This window comes from Xiphias gladius, chromosome 20 (assembly GCF_016859285.1).
Source record: "Xiphias gladius isolate SHS-SW01 ecotype Sanya breed wild chromosome 20, ASM1685928v1, whole genome shotgun sequence".
Lineage (NCBI taxonomy): Eukaryota > Metazoa > Chordata > Actinopteri > Istiophoriformes > Xiphiidae > Xiphias > Xiphias gladius.
Window position 1 is genome coordinate 6768019 of NC_053419.1, and position 21429 is coordinate 6789447.

Sequence of the window (21429 nt, forward strand, 5' to 3'; positions counted from 1 at the left end):
TATACATTGAAAAATATACATGATAGATAGGATACTATGGCTAATTTTCGCATGAATTGAGCATTGTGTCCGCGTGTGCTGCTTGTAATAAATACACTATATGCGTGAATAATAAGCCATCTCCGCAATGAAAATTTTTTAGAAAAAGATTCAAAAAGTGTCATTATCGAGCAGACGCGCAAGTCGCCTTCCACAGCCTGATATCAGTCATTCCTCTTTTAGCAAGACTACCAGCTGGAAACCATCAAAGGAAGGGAAACAGTATTAACTTCTGTAATTAAAAAGCCCAGCCAAAATTACAGTGCCCCATCCAAAATTGAAATCCTGGTGCTGTGCCTGCTGTACATCATGTAATGGACCTAAGTTGCTATTTTGTAGGTATGTGGCACAGTATGATTTAGGAAAGTAGGATATCTACTGCAAAATGTTCTTTCCCAGTAGTTTGGCAGTGGCTCATGTCTGTCCATAATGGTGGTTGCTTGCCCTTTGGAAGCACATGGCTCCGTTCATCTTCAGCAGGTTTGCTGTTACTACTCCCTAATCCAATGGATTTATTTTAATGTATTTCATTGGTTAGTATGTTTTGATAAGAAATTGTTTCAAAAAATTAGCTTCTATTTGTGGAGAGCTGCTATTAGCAAGCATTTAGGTCCAATGTTGCAGCTGCCAATAAGGGGGACAGTGAGGAACAAAGACCAGTCCCCTTTTTTTTATCTCTACAGATGGCCTCCCCTATCATCCATGAAAAGAAATTGTCTTTTCAATTGTCCCAGAGCCATTTAAAAACTCTATGTGTCCATAGTGGATCATTTTGAGTATGGATTATGTGGACCAGAGATGCTTACCACAGATGTAGTAGGAATCTCTGGTCCACATTTTATGAATTTGGATTAACAATTGCAATGAATTGCTGGAACACAAAATTAAGGGTAATAAAAATGTGATTATCTTTACCCATGGTAGGCCCCCTGTTGTAATGGTGGACTGATAAGACTGTAAGTGTTATCAGGCTAAAGCAAATTAGTAACCACTTTTTATCAACTGGTTTGCTCAGTATGCACTGAACTACTCTTCCCTAGATTCCAGAGAGCTTCCCTCTCTGGAATCCAGGGTAAAAATGAAAATAATAATTTTGGCACTAAAGAATTCTGGTTCAAACCAAAATGTCATTGTTTAATTACATCAAACATCGGCTACTCAAGTTCTTACTTTCTCTTCATAGTGGATGAAAGATGCAGCCTCGGGACCCAGGTATTTGACCAGACTGGAAAGCACAGCTTTTCTTCTCTCCCCAGCCTGCGAACAGAAGCAAGTACCCGTCCCAACATGGTATTTAAATTACGCTCGCTTATCACTCAGAAATACAGTATAACAGCATGCTGCTGAAATATCAATGCATAGTCTAGAAACCAGTCCAAGCCAGTCACAGGAAGCAGCAGGCCATTTGAATAACCCAAGCATAGTCAGCACATGCCCCTGGTTGTATGAGCCCACACAGTGAGTTATACACAGAGCAGCTGAGGCCTGGGGACCAAAAAGACAGATCACCATAAAGCATGATGACAGATCCTCATCTGCATGTCACTTTACCTTTGCTCGCAGCACACCCTTGTGCAATAATTTGCACAAAAAATTACTTTCAATGAAGAATTAAAAAAAAAAAGCACATCATTAGATAATATTAATGACTAAATCAAACAGCAAAAAGAGTGTGTAATTGTAGCCTTGTTGTCCATTTGCCTCACATACACCAACGCCATTTTCCTCCGTTTAACAGTGGAGTAGCAAGTGGAGGTTAATTATTCAGCACCCTGTCTAGCCTGACACAGCAGGGAGTTAGCTAGTCTCAAGCTTTGTAACAAGCCAGGATAATGACTGAAATGCCAAAACAACACCAGCGATAAAGTGGTTTTATTAATTTTTTTGGGTAAAGGAAAAGCACTGGGACTAAATGAAAATGTCAAAAAAGAAGGAAAATGAGGAAAAAAAGAGGGGAGTATGTAGGCGGAGTGTATGCAAAGTGTGTATGGGAGGGCAAGAGGATTACAGCTGTCAATAGCAATATTCAGTTACTGACAAAATATGACATGTAACCTTATCAAGCAGCAAGCTAGGCACAAAGGGAGATTAAGGCAGCATCTACCAAAAGTGTTGCAGAAAATAATTCAATAGTACGGTGAAAATATAAAGACCACCCTTGCATTTTAGAAGGGTCTTGACTTTACACTTGATATTGTGTTGATTCTATAATCTAGAATAATCCAGTCAGGTATTTTTAAAACCACTGCGTATGGGATTAATTGTTTACCAAGTGGATAAACATTAACAATCAAGTGGCTCCATCAATTTCAATTAAACAATTCTCCAGTTAATGATAAGTGGTCTTTCCTCCCCCACCTTCCACCATGTGCAATTATGAAGCTTGCTTTTGTTTCACACCAACTGACTGACATTTCAAATTAGAGATAAGCAAAAGGTAACTCAATGCCTGGTGCAAATAGTACTGCAAAAAATTGAAGGAGCCTTAACCCCATTATGTCCAATATTTACCAAAGTAACCCACTGTTCTTAGCCTATACGCTGTGCTGTCTCAGAGCTCAGGTGGTGCACAATCTGTCATGCACATCATGCAATCATTTTGACAATGCAGGTTATGTTGCTCTAGTCTCCACATGTAACACTGACCAGGCTTAATCCTAAACATGCTTGAGAAACAGATGAAGCCATTTGTAATGCTTATCATATATACAAAAATATAAATTTAAACACATTGTCTCCAAGACTCCATATTTTACTTACTGCAAACCGTGACATCTCACCAGCTAATTTATACGTTGAGAACTGACGCGTTTCAATTATAAATAAATATTTAAAAAAAAATACTAATTGTCGCCACATTGATAACCCATTACCTCCTTGGAGCTCCACTGAGAAGCCAGCTGGCCGGCAATGAAGCCAACCAAAGCAGCATTACCACTGGGGCTGGTGGCGTCAAAGGTGACACAGAATGGACAGTCAGTGGAGGATCCTGTCACTATTTCTCCAGAGAAGCCCTTCTCCTTCCAAAAAGCCTGCAGAGAAACAGAGGCAATTCAGAGCTTCATCGTATTTCATCGATTACAGCAGTTCAACACGAAACCAAACTAGTAATCACTTGTGCAGTTGTGCTATCACATGTAGAATTAATGATTGAATTAATCCAAAAATGTATAGAACTTGGTGAGGATTGTATTTAATTTGTGAAAAATACTTTAGTCAAAAATAAGAATCTCTATTAAAGAAGAAACAGACGTGGGCTAAAGCAAAGTAAGCCAATGTAAAAAATTTGCACCTCATATAAGTGTACCTCATGGTTCAGGTGTTAAGAGATAGAATGTTGTACTTTATAAATGGTGATATTAAATAATGCTTGTTTTTTTTATCATAAATGGGCAAATCTGTCACTAAAATCCCTTAATACATCTTTGAGATATCCTGCTAATTATCAAATACACATATTAAGCAAACAGCACTGACAACCTTTGACATTTTTGAGGATAGCGTTGGTAGCAGTGGCATATTTACTGTAATACCTAGTGAATTTTCTTTTAGTCTGTGCTTCTGCCAGAAGAGAACGAACTGCACTTGCAAGCTAAATAGAACCTTACTGGCATACATGTAACATACATGTACATTTGTGACAGCACAACCTCTTCCACTCAATTGCTTATTTCATTTGTATGAACTTTGTATAGCTGTCTGGATAATATACTGTATAAGAAACCCCTAGCGCTAAACCCATATGCTGCAAGATTGTCAAAAGTCAATTTAAGGCAAAGGCAAGTCACTTTCTTGAAGTGTCTTACTCTGCCACTATCCTCAAGCATGCACAAAACTACCTTTAAAACAGGTCGACAGAATTGATTCTACAAGGATCAACAATATTTTGAGTAACTTGATATTAGATTCAATTCATGAGTAACTCTGTCACAATGTATAATACAAAAAAAATCATATTTACTGTGAAGTCTTACTTACTAAGTTTCCGAAAAACTTACCCATAAAGCGGAGCAAACACAGGCAGCATTTTATGTGTGTCAAAACACCTGGGCCATTATTTTCTTTGTAAGGCCACAATGTCAGCATATGCAACTATCCTATTTCTTACATTGAAGAGTGTGTACAGTTTATGGATGAGTAATATGCAAACTGAATGCCGTGTAGTTGATTTGCTGTGATTATTGCTATGCAGTGACTGCATGCAAGTTTTAAAGGCAATAGTGTAAGTTGGCTTCCCATCTGAAGAGAAAAGCATCACTGTAGAACAATGTTAGTGTATGGAGGTTGTTTGTTAAAACAGAATATAAACAGGTATAGTATAGTACAATCTTGTATGAGATCTTTATTAAAGGGGCCAAACTTAGATACAATGATGTAGACAAACATTGCATGTTCATATGAAGAGTATATATTTTTAAAATATTTTACAACATAGTTGATTTGAATACATTTCATCTAATATCAAGACCATTCTATGGTGCTTCCTTAGATGGAATGAAAAATGTAACACAGATGTCTCATAAAAATTAATAATCCTTTGGCTCACTTGCACATACTATGTGTTGCCTGTTGGCAACCTTGCAGTCTCATATAATAATAAGTCACTCCAATGTACCTGCAACCAAGGCTTTTGGACGGAACAGACTGTTTTGAGTGTGCACCAAATGACACTTCACTTTGACATTTTTTTATTCATGCATATATTCATTTTGTGACTTAAAGAGATGTTAAAACAGTGGGAAAACTACATCAGCAATTTTTGGATCACTTCTGCTAACTATTTTGTGTCTATGTGCATATTTTGATGCAGTTACGTTTTGCATATATATATGTTCGCCTACATCTGGACATATATGTATATTAATATGTGTTCATTATTCTATTGATGCAGATTTAATCTGTATCTTCATGACACTGAGATCAGGGTAACTGTAAGTCTGGAACCCTAATTATTACATATTTATTTATGCATGTGGCTTTCATTTCTTGCTTTGCTCATTTTTTATTTACCCTGAATAAATGCTGACTTGATTTAATAAATGATCACTGAAGAAATTAATTCAGTATTTCAGTTGTCTTGTATTATCTTGCCTGGTTATTAGCTTGAAAAAAATTTGCTGAAAATGGAAGAAAACTAAACTTGCACTAACCAAACAGGGTAAAAAACTTTATTTATATTTAACTGTGCTTTCACTCTCCTGAGTATTGCTTTAAGAATAATGAAGACACATTATTCTTGCATTATAATTTTACTCTACGCTTAAAAAAATAATTTGAATTGGCAAAAACATTCTAAATTACATGAGATGTAGGACTCTTGACTCCTCCAAGGCCAGGCCCATCATCTGTCTCCCAAGGACAGCTAAGCTGTTTTGCCAAAGAGCACTGTCAGGGGAGGCTCATTTGAGTGATTAACAAGTGCGAAGTATGCGGCATTGCTTCATCCAATCCTATACCTCACGAGACACTCTGTGGGGAAGAGGCGGCTCCCGGCAATAAAGTTGCAAAGCATGCTGGACAGGTTTGAAGTTCTGAAAAGTAACGCCAACAGTGAAGATCCTACCTTTATCTCAGCTGCCTCAGCTACCTCCCTGGTCATAATTGCGACATTGTTGGAGCATGTTCAGGTAGGCCGACATGGATCTTTTTTACCTAGAGGCAAGTTACCTGCTGCCATTTGTGGCCTGACCCTTCACCCAACATCAGTGCACTCTTGGGATTTGTCTACACAAACAGGCCGCCTCAAGCTTCAGAATTTGCTGATGTTATTTCTTTTAGATCCAGACTTCCCATAATCTCCATATAATGCGGAGATGATTCAGTCACTGTAAGCGTTGCCCTGGCAAATTACCCAACACTGGGGAGCATTGTCACAGGTAAGTGAAGACATAGTGACTCCCAGCCTGAGGCTGCCTCCGAGGGCTTGGATCTTGAGAGGGACAAGCTGGTGCTTCTAGGATTGCCCCCCACTGTGGAGCATATAATCCATCCATCCATCCGTCCATTAGCTATACTGCTTATCCTTTGAGGGTCACGGGGGGCTGGAGCCTTTCCCAACTGACACTGGGTGAGAGGCGGGGTACACCCTGTACAGGTCGCCAGTCTATCACAGGGCCAGGGAGCAGATAATCCAAAGTAGAAATACAGATTCAACTATTTATGTTTAAAGTGTAAAATCGTTGGCCTTGCACAAATGATACGACAAGAGTGTTCCAGCGAACTGCTCAGTCAGCTCAGTGTTCTCTCTCTCTGTTTTTTTTATTTTATTTCTTAGACAGATGTCTGCTGCCATCTGCTATCAGAGTGTCTCAGTGATTTCCTCTGGTTAAGGGTTTTAGCAAGAGGTTGGTTTTTAACCACGCTCCTCTGCAATGTTTCCGAAATGAAGTAAGATGGCAGTGTCATCTTTTTATCCTCCCTTCAGTTAGGATTGCTGGTGGCTCTTGAGGTCCTTCTTAAAGGAGCTGTTTGTATGTCGTGTGTGGATTTTTCATCCACCCACACTAGATCACCAACCTCATTAATAAACAAGGGAGAGCAGTTAAAAGAGGGACAGCGATGTGACCTTGTCGACATTCAGATTCTGACTTGTCTGGGATAGCTATTTCAGCTGTCCTTTCATTTATTGGGTGCTTAGCTTTAAATGCGTCTTTAACCCCATTCATAAGGGATTAACATTATAGGGGGAAGTGGGAAATTAAATATTTACTATGCTCCTTGGTAATTAAACTCATCGTTCCAGACACCATTTTAACCATTGGGAAATTAGAGGATATGGTCTGTAATAGACATGGACATTCCAATGGACAAAGACAAAATAGAAACCCAAAAGCCTCCCCAAGGGATGCAGGACAGGTGAAGGGAGGGGTGGAGGGAGATATGTGAGGCAGATTTTGTGTAGTGTAAAACTCAGTCATAACGCAGTCAAATCTTAAGATACAAACATGAAACATATATAGGTATCGCTCGGTGTCACTTTGTGAGGATAACGTTATCTCAGATGTCCATTGCAAATACATGTACATAAATCCACTTAGAAATCATACAAAAAAAGATGTTTCAGAGATTGCCTGAGAATTTTCTTACTTTTAAGTTTTCCATGTAAGTTTTAAGTGAGCAAGTGAGAGTTGTCTGTACATCCATGGGTACATTGCAAACAGGAACTGCTTATAGCTAATTCAGTGTAGTTTTAATGGTGCCAATTTACCAAAATGTAAAAAAATATGGGCTAAAAACAGTAATATCAGACAATACCAGTACCTACCTCTATCTGATATTACAATAGCATATTTGATGAACTTTTGCTCTCCTAATGAATTTAATTTTTTCTGTCATCATATTGGCTCCCAAATAGGGCCATATGTTGATGTCAGCATGTTTCCATTTATCAGACTGGCAAAAACATTTTTGCTTTATTCCATTTTCTCCATTTCTCACTGAGCTGAAAAAAAAAAGAACAGTAGATAAGCAGCTCTTCATGTGGAAAATAACTTAGACATCCACTTAAAAATACAAGAGTATAATTCAGGATTGGATTTAAATTACAGGAGGACCAGCAAGTTCAAAGAAAAACAGTTTGTAATTGCGACTGTAACTAGGGCTTTACTGGGGTGTTAGTCTCAAAGTTTTACAAGAAAATGGCGTGAAAAAAAAAACAAAAACAAAAAAAAAAGATTCTCAAAAAACAAAACAAAAGTAACCTTGGACTTTAGTGTTTCCATATTTCTAGCTAAAGATTGTCTTGGGGTAAGAGAGCCTCAAGGAATAGACAGGCCTTTTAAATAACTTCAGTTTATTATTGAAATTAGCATGTCAGAATAAATCAGTGTTAGTTACTGAAGAAAACACCTTCCAGTCACAATGTGCAAAAAAAACCCCAAAAACACTTAGGCCCAATAAACGGCAATAACTATAACCAGATGTTCCTGTAGAAACTGATCGGTCTCTCACCACACTGTGGAGGCATTTGGCCCACTCTTTCATGCAGAACAGCTTTCTCTCAATGACATTTGTGGGTTTTCAAGCATGAACAGCTTTTCCCTGGTCCTGAAAGTGCATCTCAAGGGACCTTAACAAAGGTAAGAGGCCTGCAGATCAGTGAACTTTGTTCTGCTCAGTAACGTTTTTACAAGTTGCTATTTACCATTGCCAATGCACTTCTTTACCCAATATACATTTCAATTGATGGTAGGGGCCAAGGTTTCAAAAGTATACATGGGGAAGGATTCAGATTCATTCAGATGGAAATTGCTCTGGTTGTTATTCAAACAGATAGCCCTAATTATTTTTACCTCTTTTTAGTTAAAAAAAAGACATTTTGGATTTTCATCACAGGGAAAGCACAGCCTTCATTGATAACATTAGAAATGACTGCATTCCATTATGTTGAGCCACAATAGTTCCAGGATGCTAGTATTGTGCATGTTGGCTCACTGAGCATGGCGCACTGGAACGTTTGATGGAACAGAGCCATCCTTAACAAAATTAGTTTCACCTATGCTTTTTCTTCACATTGGCAAATTGTGTTCATTATCAAGCCCAATGAAGACAATCAAACGTGTACATCAAGATAAAACACAGATTCAGGTATCTTCCAATATTTATTTATGCCTTTTATCTAACTAGTGTCTAACCTATTGATGATTTGATGAGCAATATTGAAAAATGGTGAGGTCTGCAGATTCTCTGGAGGTCCACTGTCAAGACCCCTTGCAGACTTGATAAATTAAGGATTTAGACTGGCGCTCCAGAATTTACGAGGGTATGCTTGTAAAGTCTGTGAGTGTGCAAGTTTGGGGAAGTCCAGATATTTGGACTGAGCCTAAGTCACTGTCGGACACTGATCAATCATCATCATTTTGTGTCATCACTGATGGCTGTAATGTCGTGCATGTATACTTTTTGACGTTTTCAAAATGCAACGCAGTGTACTGTTGGACTGAGCAACCACAGGCACTATTTTTTCCATTCCATTGTGGAAATTTTTGAAGGCTCTATATTGTGCATAAATCTTATTCTCAGAATTCAAACCCTTAAAAGAAATGACAGAGGGTTAAAGTTAGGGAAAGGAAAGCTACTATTTATTTCTGTATCTGTTTATGTCACAAAAATACCTGTATTTGTATCTGTATTAGATAGTTACCTTTGCCAAGGAGGTTATGTTTCACTTATGTCTATTTTTTGGTTTGTTTGTTGGTTTGTCAGCTGTGTTATGCAAATAGTACTGAACCAATTAGCACTGAACTTGGTGGAGGGAAGAACCCATTAATTTCTGGGGCAGATCAGACTCATTTACTATGAATTTGAATTTTTTTCTCTGAAGTCTGGTGTATGTTGTTTGACATTGTCCTTGGTGGAGGTCTGTTATCTTTGAGTCCCTGAGTGCCATTCTAATATTAGGCAATGAATTTCTTCAAAAACTGGAGGCTGCATCTACGATGGAAGGACCTCAAGATTAATGTAGAGTTGGTCTGATGTGTCTATGATGATAATGAGATGGCCATTGACAAAAATTGGGCCATAATAGCCCATGAGGCCTAATTGCAGCTTTTTTGGATAAAGGAGGTTGTGCATGGAATGGGAGGATGTCCATCTTAAACGAAGTTAGTTAGTTAGTAATGTCTGTTAAAAATGATAAAGCTATTGAAAAAAGTCTGAATAGTCCCCCAGGCTGGGAACCAAATCGTGGTTGCTGCAGTTATGTGGTATGCACTCCAACCATTAGGCCACTGTGGTACTCTGCTTCCACCTGTTTGGATCAATATTTCAGCTCTTTGCTGTCAGTCTTCATTTCATTTTACCTAAACAGTTATCTGTGCACTCTTCAGTTGTAATATGGTGTTTCTGACCCTCAAATCTGTGTTCGCCGTTCAGTCTGTTATATGTGTATTTACTGAATTTCCTTCCGTCATTGCCTGCCATATGTCACGGAAATGTATCCACACAGCTAACCGTCACTTTCTTAAGTTTAACCTTTCTGTTCTCGTGTGAAAGAACTGCATGTTTCAGTCACGTGAGAACGGCCTCCTGTTTTACACTTGGCAGAAAAACATGTTATATTTACAACTGTAGTAAGAAAACTAAGCTCTCCAATCAGTCGCCACATAAGACTGCTAACGCATGAGAAGTATCAATAACGAGTATCAAATAAAAAATAAAAAAATGAAAAATAAAGCATATTCTAGATCAGCGACTTATATTTTCATATGTTCATCAGAATCCACATGCATCTTGGCCACACACCAAGGCACAGATCAAATAAACGTTTCCATGAGCACTGATGATTTCGTGTTCATTACAGTAGACAAATTTAATCTACTAACAAGGTGCACAAGCATTTTGTTAATTAATTGTCTGGCTGCAAAGTGCAAAATGAAGAAGATTAAACAAGTCAAATTTCATGTGCTAGAAGCTCTTTAGTACGAAGTGTTGAGATCTATAAAAAACTTGTGCCGAATGAGTCAGTGGCTGCCTGCTACAGCCTTTCTGTCATAAAATAGGTAAACAAATATAAATTTGATAAAAATTTCCCCTTACCTCTGCTGATGAGACTACTGGGAACTATTGTTGCATTTTACAGGAAAGAAAACACTGCTCACTGAAAATATTATTTCAGAAGTATTTTTTGTTGGGAATGGTTGAAAACTACGACTAGTTTTTCTAATTTTATATACAGTCTTGTATGCTGATTATTCAAATTCAGGGCCCCTTTCATAAAATTTGGGATATGAAAGCTGCCATTTGCAACATTAAATAATTTCTGCTCTTACTAATTATAACAAATTTCACTAAACAAAACAAACGCCATAGTTGCAACTCATGCACGAGGATGCACGAGTCTCATCCGACTCACAAATTTATCCATTATTTGCAAGCAACAATCAAATGTGAAACCTGACGCTGCCACCATTTGTGATCTGCGTTTACACAGTATTGTAAAAATTGTTTTTGTAAAATGGGCTCCTGTATTAAGACTTTGAAAATGTAAAATTTGACAAGCATGAATAATTTGTAATCAAATTTTGCCGAAAATTAGTTTTTGTTATATTGAGTTAGGGAACTCAAATCCTTACAAATGCTGTATTTTGTAAGGATAGCTTTACATAACACCCTTGCAAGTATGACCAATTTAATAATCTGCCACTGCCAACCTACTTCATAAACTGAATCAATGTTTTTCTATATTGATGCAACATTTCTAACATTGTTTTGAGCAGGCATAGACCCATAGGAGAAGAAAAACATGTAAAAGCTGGAGCAATGGTTTAGAAGACAGAGTGATTGTATGAAATTAATGTTTGTGCATTTGTATCATCATAACATTATTCATGTAACCATCTGTTCAATTGTGTTTTATCTTTCTGTTACTCACCGTCTGGTAGGTAATAATGAATTTTATCATGTGGCCCACAGGCATGTTCTGGGTAAGGAATTCTCTCTGGCTGGGCAGGGCTGGCTCGTAGTGGATTTTTGCTGGTGAGAAAACAACAGTACACTATGAATCCCAATAACTGACTTTTTGGATCCAGTAATCCCCCTTCCCTGGTCTCACCTGGTGTAATTCACAGGTATATGTAATGTAGGACAAATCTATGCTTTATTGAAGACAAAGTAAAAAGAGGGAAATACAAATAAGTGAAGACGGAGAGCGCACTTGAGCTGATCCCGCTATTGATCAGGATGGTATTATCTTGAATCACTGAATATCATTAATGGCCTTGCAAAGAAATCCCCATGACCTAATACTTCTCTGGCTTTTGCTGTGCTCCAGGGTACTAATCGCGGCTCTTACATCTGTAAAAGCTCCATCTCACTTATGTGAGAGCAGTCAAGTAACTTCATCAGTCTAGAGGTAGTGTACTGTATGTCACGCATGCAGAGAAGCCAGACTGTTTCTGTGCTTGCTCTGGCAACTGAAGCGACATCTGGCCAAAAGCCAGGCTTTTAACGAATGAACCAGCTCAAGATGTGAAACATCATTTAGAAACTGTCAAGAGCCTGTCAACAAGCTCAAAATAATGCCCTTGATGCGATACAAAATTGATGAACCTGGTGCAGGAAAATTGAAAAACAGCGACATGATAAGTGGCGCCAAACTAATTTGACATGGTCACTTAGACGTTCAAATGACAGCACTGTACAAACGACATAAGACCTGTCCAGTACTATCATATCTATAATGCCACTTGTTTTGACACCAAAGCCAGCTAATGTGATAGCAGGAAATTCCTTCTACGTCATTATTTGTCAGTCAGATATTAAATTGTTGATGCCTAAGTGAGACGTATTCTGGCATCTTATTCGTTTGAACCCTAAAGTGCTCTACTGTGACAACACTGTCATCGTCTCTTGCGTGCGCAAATGTGCTGTGACACTATTGGGGAACTTCATCACGACTTATCATCACAGTTAAATCAAGATGACGAAAATAAACAGGCTCAATGCGATGGTAGTTTATGTACCTTAATAACATAAGATGAAGTACACAAATCTGCTACTGTGTGCTCAGAAAGTGTGCTCAAAAGGCACACTGATGGATAGGAATAGAGTACTACTCACGAACAGACATCAGCCATTTTGAAGCAATAGCAAAATAATATTATTGTTATAGATTCTTTCTGGCATCCAGCAATTTCCAGAATTGTACTTTTGAAAGCGTTCACTTTTGGCCCCTTCTGAAAAGGTGGCCTAAATTACAAACCTTATCCCCCACAGCACAAATAATGAGGATTTCCTCTCTGTCAATAGAACTGAAGGAGCCTCTTGAAAAAGGACAAAATATCTTAAACTTCACTGCATTTCATTTCATTTGCTTTTGGTTTGGTATACCTTCAAACTACACACACAAGCATAAGAAGTAGGACACAAAAAAGAGTCACACATTACTTTGTCTGATGCTGGTATTTAAAGAAATTAGCAAATTTCTCCAAAATTAGAGTTTTTTATTATTTTATTTACTTAGGGTATGATGAGGTGAGTGGGAAGTTTTTTGTTTTTTTTTTTGTTTTGTTTTGTTTTTGTGAAATGTCTCAAATACTGTACTGAATGGTGTGCAATGAAATTTGGTGCAGACATCCATGTCCCCCTCAGGATAAATTCTATTGACGTGTTCCTCTGACTTTTCCTCTAGTGCTGCCATCAGCTCAAAAATTTCATTTTTTTCAATGCTTTAGTTTATACCAAAGGCATTTTAACAAATACCTACTAAACTAATGACATTCCCATCAGTCTCAGCTGAATGGCACATGTTTTGTGCTAATCAGCAAATGTTAGCATGTTAAACTAAGATTCTGAATGTGGTAAACATTATCGCTGTGTCCCAAATCTATTCTACCACTCATCTATACATATGGATTCGGAAGCAGGAAGCAGGTTTTATTAGCGTGTTCATACTAGAAAAGGGACAAAATATAGTCAAAGCATTCAATGTGTATACTACATACAGTCAATTTTTGAGTGTCTGTTAAAAACCTTGGGAAAAAATCTTGGAAGCATTTTCATGTCTCTGTGAGGTTTAAGCTGCAGTCACACCTACTGTATTATTTCCTGTTAATATAATGGTCAAGTATGTTGATATTTTTGTATGCTAACTGGTAACCAAGTGTACTATACTACTGTACAGAATTGGTATGTAGTATGGGACAGAGTATTGGGACACAGTGTATACCTGCTTAATGTCAGCATGTTAGCACAGAGATGTTAGCATTCAGCTCAAAGCTCCACTCAGATGAAGGACAGCCTGACAGAGCTGCTAGCATGGCTGTAGACCTAGTCTCGTTAAAGCACAATGCCAAAATGACTTTGGTAAGTGGTATAATGATAAAAGTGCACTCATTAATAATCAGAAATTGACATGTAATATAAACTTAGGAATACTTAGTGTTTTAATCACTATTAATATTTATTTAAATTAGCAAAAATCCATTACACTTTATTACAACACCGGCGATAAAGCTGCTCTCACTCGCTAATTGATTTTTGATACACAAATTAACAGTGAACAACAGCTGGATCCAAGTTATTATTTTCTAGCAATACATCTGTTACAAAAACCACAGCACACTTATATTTCCATCTGTAAGTGTAACTCTTCAATTATTTATGAATATATACGTATAATTTATATGGCCCCATCTAAACCCTTGTAATATGCAGAACTAGATAAATTTTGACCCGGTTACATTGAAGAAGTAGCCAATTTTATTTAGAATTATAAGAACAATCTCTGTGATGCTAATCAGTATCCTGAACCATTTGAGTCAAACAGCCCCTGCCTTGTAGTTTGACAACAGAGGATAAAAGGCAGAGGCCAAAAAAAAAAAAAAAAAAAAAAACACTTTTCCTTGGACCAGACATGGGAGAATACACCAAATTTGACAGCTCATGAGACTGCTTTTTGTATCACTCGGCCATCATTGGAAAACAGATGCATGTGCAAGAGTCTTTTATGGCTCCAGAGCAGTCTGCACAACTGCTGGTAACTGACCCTTAACACATTATGACTTCTAAGACACTGCTTCCCCCGGAGTGGTTTCCTTTCGGTCTTTTCATCATCTTTCTGTCTGTCTTAATCTAACTCTCTCCTTTTAAAGTACTGTGACAGTTGATCCACTTCATTTTTCTGAATGCACTACTGAAGAACGTTGACCTTGCTTTCTCAATTTTCTCTGTCACTAACCTGTGAGTCATATCTGTGGTAGCCCTCAGCGAGGGGCTTCAAATTTCCATTACTTTCTCACTCTGAACTTTTAACATAGCACATAGGCACTTTCAGTGTCTTTGACTGTCAGAAAGATGAGGAAAGTGAAACATGAAAAGCCACTCAAATCAAGACATAACATCAAAGGGACGATGATTCAGAAATGCAGTTTCCAGATGGCAATTTATACAGAAGAGTGCAAAGAAACTTTAAAAAGTATGAAAATAGCTAAGGCTAGCTATAACTAAAGTTTTTTTCATAGCTGTGCCAGTGTATTCGATGAAACTGGATTATCTCTTTCATCCTTACAAGCCAACAGAGCAGTGCAAAGAATGTGAAGTAAGAACCTATTGTGGGGAAGAAAAAGTGATCACATGCACAACCTTTTGCTTGGTCTGTGGATAATGTCCATGTGAAAAGAAAAAAAAAGCCTTCATGCTAGATTTACTGTAATGTTCCATGACCACCGTGTGTCGACATTTTGATGTAAAATAAATAATAATAAATACGGCAAAAAGCAACAGATGGATTTTAAAAAATAGCAACTCTCACTGTCATAAAACTGTAAGACCATCAGAGATAGGCAGCACTATTCAGCAATCACTTAATCAAATGTTAAAGATTTATACATAGAATCCTGTATCTGTGTGCATGTTAACATCACAGATCTTCTATTGAATTACGGACTAAACCCCTTGACACTTATTGAAATTGAAGGCTCAGTAGTAGCACCAGACAGCTTCCCCCTTCTCTCCCTACACTCCCTGTAGTTTCCAACATCTACTTAATAATTTCTGCTTCTGGTCTTGACAAAAACGGACTCATGGAGAATGACCTTTTTAGCTAAAATTGCCCCTCAGTAGTTTAGAAATTCATTTGACTCTGGTTTAATATCTAAAACCAGATTTTATATTCAATCTGGTTTAAATGTCACGATAAATTATTTTCTAATTTTGCTTCTTACTAAGTGATGAGATGCGAGTTTTTATGTTTGTTTGGTTTTTTTTTTTTTTTTTCTTTGGCACTAATCAGTATTTAAAATTCTGACAGTTTTTGGTTGTTTGCTTAGACCAGTGTGAATTCCAGTAAGTCCATCAAAGTGAAAACACATTGCACAACACTTCCCCAATGCTTTACTCCACAAACATTTACAGATGTTTTTTCCCTGATAAAGGCAAGAAAGCCAAAAATACTTGGGAATAAAGAGTCCTGATGAGGCATGTTAACTACTATTCAGTTTTGATAGGTTTTAATGTTTTCAAATTTTCTTTTTAATTGATGCTAATTTAGACAGAGATATTTAATAATATAGAGTTCTTTAAACTTACTTTAAATAAGTAGAGCTGTTACAGAGAAAGAGAGCATGATTTATTGGTTGATTTTAGCATGTCACAGGTGCAGCATATCAATCTGTTTGTCGACTAGAAAGTAAAGCAAAGAAATATGTTTGAGGTCATTTTAGAAACAGTAACACCATTACAAAGTTTGCCCACTATATAGCACTTTATTTTTCAACTAAAGTGTCCCACTCAGGATGTATTTTCATCACAGTTCTTTAATAACCAGATTTAAAGGATGCTTGGTTAAAAAAAAAAAAAAAAAAAAGCTCTTCTTGATGGTCTTGTGCTGAATACGTCATTTTGAATTTTCTTATAAAAACCTCTATAATACCAAAGCATTTTTTGGCCTTAAAATCTCATTATCGACTGGCTCTACACAGAAATGACAGGAGCTTTAGAAAAGAGTATTGACCATTGTCTGTCCTTTTGGGATTTGAACATTTTCCGTTGGTGAACAAAGCTTTGCAAAACCACATTTATTATATTTGCCTGCTCATCAACACTTGCTATTTTGCCCATCAGCAGAGATGCAAAATGCACACAGCTAAATTCATCTCCACAGAGTTTAAACTCGGTGAGATAAAAATCACATTGCGTTAGTTATCTTCACAATCACTTCAGCTCCCACTTCATGTTTAATCCCTCAATTAGGTTCCATTAGTTTCATTCACAGCACAGCAGATACTGGCCTGGACTCCTGGCTCACACAATATCAGCTGGCAAATAAATGCTAATGCACTGTTTACCTGTTTTCTACTAGTGTGCACAAGGCTCTGGACTTAACTGCAAGTGGCAGATGTAGTAGTTTCCTCACCACTGCCCATGCCTGCTGTCATTACAGCAGCTCCTCCTCCGTGAGAAGATAGATGGCAACATCAGATAGAGAGCTGCTTGGCTGCTTGTCAGGTTCAGTTGTGATCAGATGAAAAACACCTTTATTCAGGTACAACTTTTCCAAGTGACATCAAGAATTTTAGTGTCACCCACTCAATAATACATGTTCGTACGCATGCCCACACGGACACATACTGTATGCCCACACACAGCCCGTCAGCATGCTCAACCAGGGACTTCCTAATTAATAAACAGAGACAGGGAAACACATTGAAACAAAATGTTAATTTAGCAACTGCAGAGCTGTCTCTGTAACTGTTGCTGAGTATTAGACTGAATGCCTAATTGCATTATACTTGAACTGCATCCTGTGAGAGACTAATTGGTTTTTTTTTTTTTTCTCAGAATTAATATATATGGGAACCTACTTACATACCAACTAAAACATGCATACTTCGACCATGTTTTCAAAAGTCAACACATGGCCAGAATTAGCATTTCCAGGCCCTTCCTCTTCATAGCAATCTCATGTGTATTGAAAAACAAATAGTTCATAAATCATTGAGATGAGTGAGAGAAGTGCTAACAAAAAACTAACAAAAAAAAAAAACCTGACGGAACTCATTATAAAAGATGGATGGCTGAATGGGGAGATAAATCCAGGAGCCAAGAACAGGCCAAACATAATATATTAGGGAACACATAGCTCATATCCAGCATTTGTGTTGGTGTGTGTGAATTCAGTGGCGGGTGTCTTTTGATGCCCAGCACCTTGTGGACCCAGAAAGTATTCATTTTCTTGTTCATTCATCCATCTACTCATTCACTGATTCAAAAGCAAGTGAACTCAGAGTTAATTAGGGATGACAGAAACAAACATCTCGAAAAGAGGAGCCAAACATGAGAGGCAATGGATACTGTGAACAACGCTTTACACTTCTACTGTCCAATAGAGGCTTGAAATCATCTGGAGTCATTATCATCATTCCCACTGTCTGTGTTAATCTCTGCCCTTTGCTCTCCCACTAACTGGAAAGCTGCTCAGGTTTACCCACTTTCAGAAAATTAAAATGAAAAATGTCACACCGATTACTTCAAGCAACTATCCTCTCTTTAATTTATTCCTGACTCCTTTTGGGAGAGGTGACGTCTCAATCACTGGCCTGACTTTGGCTTTTGAAAGTCCCTGTCAACCTCCCTACACTGATTTAAGGCCAAATCGTGGCACTGTGGCATCGGAGCCAGAGCAATCCATGCTGCATAATTCAATACCGCTCTCAAACCTGTCTCATTAAGGATCCTGGCCATGGTCCATGGCTCTGAGTATGAGGCTTTGAGTGACGGATCTGTTGCCAGCTTAGTACAAATGGGAACAGACCCAGAGTAAGCTCCAGCTTCAGATTCAGCTCTGGCCTCTTCCAAACCTGGCAGAAGTGGCCTCGACTCCAGCTTCAACATCAACCAGCACCAACTCCAGTCTTAGTATGTGTCCTACACATGAAAAGCACTGGACGAAAGGCAATAATCAAATCCAGACCCAACTCAGAGTCAACACTATTTTACCCTGCAGTTGATTATGAGTTGAAATGTAGGATTTCTATTTTCTGACCGGGAAAAACAATATAAACAAAATACAAAGCAGATAAATAAAAAGTAGATTCTGTTCAGGGGTTGGTAATGTTTTCTCAAACTCAGACTTCACACTATGATTCTCAAATGGCATGCTAGTAAATGTTATGCCACTTGGTTCAATTAAAACTTTCTGGCTCTTGTGAACAGCCAAAAACACACTTTTTTCTGCAGGGGTCCATATTTTTCCCTCCTTGGTAGCTCAATTGCAGAGAGGTCAGTAATGACGAGTTTGACACTTCTAGCTTCCCACCACCTACCGTAACGAATGTGACATTAGCCCCCAGTTAAAGTTTTGGCCTTAACTCCTGCTCTGGTTCAAAATCCAATCCAGGCAATTCCTCAGCCCAGGGCCCAACCTCAGACAGAAATAACTTCAGCCAAAGTGACTGCCACGCCCCACAGCCAGAAAGATTTAGGAAAATCACAAATTTATCTGCAAGCATGCACAGTTTGCAACGTTTGACAGATGTGGTGAGAGAAGAGGATATTTGCCTTCTGCATCAGTGAGAATTCCATTTAACGAGTCGACAGAGGTGGGAGATGCACACTGACCTGCCAAATGAGGGGGAGAGGTGACAATCACAGCTCTGCACAAGAACGTGGCAGTGGCGGTCATCACCCTGGCCCACTCAGCATCCTGTTGAGGCATGTAAACACAAATACAGCTCTATTTAATGAGCAAGTTGCACAGATTTGTTAGTAACATGTATCTTGTGTGGTATGGTGGAGCTATTTGTGAGTATAATTTCGCTGACTGATTTTGGACACAATTTACTTCAAACACAGTATGCGCAGACTGTATTAAACTTTACTTTACTGGAGTCATTGCTACTTTCCAGTTGCTGACCCAATCTTCCCTACGTATCCAGCTGTGCATATTTGACATTATTTTGGCATTTCTGGAGCCACATTTTGCCCTTTGTAATAATATTAGGGCTATGCAGACATGTGTTGTCATGTTTACACATAAACTTTGATCCTCTGATACTCAGTTTATGACATGTGTCATCAAATACCATACTGTAAATACCCAGATATGCTTCTGTGTTTATTTAGCATGTATTCAACAGTAAAGGAAAAAGAGCCTCTAAGGAGATATTTAAAAAATGATACACAGTTTTATAAATTAAACAGATTTCTCTCTATTAGATCATGTTTTGTATTTTATGAATGTCGATTCTAAAGAGCTGGTATGAGAAGGAGATAATTTAGTCATTTATGAAAATGGTATGGTGAAATAAACTTTAAAAGGTGGTCAAATGATATTGTGATGGCTCAGTGTTCTACTGTACGTCATTCATTTTGACTCACTGCAGACAGTCTGGCTCTTATAATTGCAGAGCTCTTATGTGGCAGGTCCCTTTCTCTAACATGTATTTTCACTAAACTTAAGCCTCTGGTGATAATTAAAAGTCAGCCACTGTGCAACATAGCTCTTGTCTTCTAAGACTGTAAAACAGCTAGATATTTTTGGAGGCTGAAAATTAGAAATTAATATATTTTCAGTTCTCTAGACTGGCTCCTCAGTAACTTTAGGATTATTAAGAAATATATATATATATATATTGATTCACAAAGCATTAACACAGTAAAGCCCCTCTGTTCTGAGGAGTTCATTGCTCCCAGCACCACTGTGACACCAATCAGCTCTTTAGAGCAGAACTACTCTTTTTTTCAAGGTCAAGGCTGAAAATTAAAGGTGTCCAAGTTGCTCGAGTTTGGACAGGCATTCCTCAAGGTAGGAAGGCAATTTATTATTTTCATGTACTTTCATAAAATAATGATTTCATATTTTTTGGTTTGTAGGTGCATGCCACTTTTGCCTCAATGCAAGAAGGGCCTGGGTGTGAAACCGACCTGGGTGAATAGGGCCTGTCTGTGTGAAGTTTGCGTGCTCACTCCGTTCCTGTGGGGGTGTCCTCTGGTTGCTCTGGTTCAGCATACGTGAAGTAATAACTCTAAATTGTTGTGACTGAGTGTGAATGTGTTTGTCTGTCAATATGTAAGTTTTATCTCTGTAACAGACTGGCAAAATGTCAACGGTGTGACCTGCCTCTCACTCATTGCATGCTGGGATAGGCTATAGCCTTCTGTGACCCTGCACATGACAAGCTGCTATAGAAAAGACATTTCCCTGTTGTTCTGTCCAAACAACAGTCCAAAGATATTAACTTTACTCTCACAGAAAACTAAGTACCAGCAGATATTCACATATGAAGGGTAGACCTTTTTTTTTTTGTTGATGTTATTTGGTAAATGACTTAAATGATTAAATGATTAAAAATATAGTTGATATTTCATTTTCTGTCAACTGACTCATGGATTAATTGGCTAATTGTTTCACAAGTGTCAAAACATATTGAGAGCAGTATAAGAGACATTATAATTGTTCATTTTTTCCCACCAAAAGTGTAAAACCCAAAGATATTCAGTTTACCATGATATAAACGAGAAAAGCCAAATCGTCACATTTAAGAAGCTGCAACCAGTTCTTTCTTGGCTTTTATCCTTAACAAATGACATGAAAGGCAAAGAGGTTATCAAAATTTTTGTCAGTTATTTTTCTGTTGATGAACTAATTGCTCAATTGACAAATCGTTTTGGCTCTACTTTGAAGGAAATGCAGACATAGGCTCCTTACTGACGGTATTCGGTATTCAGTTCAATATTCTATAGTCTATAACAAGAATCACAGTTAATATTTTACTATCCAGTACTCATTATTCTAAAGCAATAAATCAATAAATAAATAAATAAATAAACACAACTAAATCTATAAACAGTAGAATAAAGCAGTATATTGATGAGGAACACCGAGGAAAGCTCTACACTTAAGGGTGCACAGAGCCTTCTTGGACTCTCAGCTGGGGAAGAAAGTCAAGCAGA

General features: G+C 37.9%; 1 protein-coding gene across 1 annotated transcript in view; it reads right to left on the minus strand.

Moving 5' to 3' along the window:
• The window catches only part of si:ch211-127i16.2 (probable flavin-containing monoamine oxidase A), a 37854-nt gene that overhangs the window by 10541 nt on the left and 5884 nt on the right, over window positions 1-21429 (minus strand). The window contains exons 7-10 of the mRNA XM_040158051.1: window positions 19096-19180; window positions 11411-11511; window positions 2913-3071; window positions 1210-1296 (exon numbers count right to left, since the gene is read on the minus strand). Coding sequence (XP_040013985.1) covers window positions 1210-1296; window positions 2913-3071; window positions 11411-11511; window positions 19096-19180 — 432 coding nt within the window. The remainder of the gene's footprint in view (window positions 1-1209; window positions 1297-2912; window positions 3072-11410; window positions 11512-19095; window positions 19181-21429) is intronic.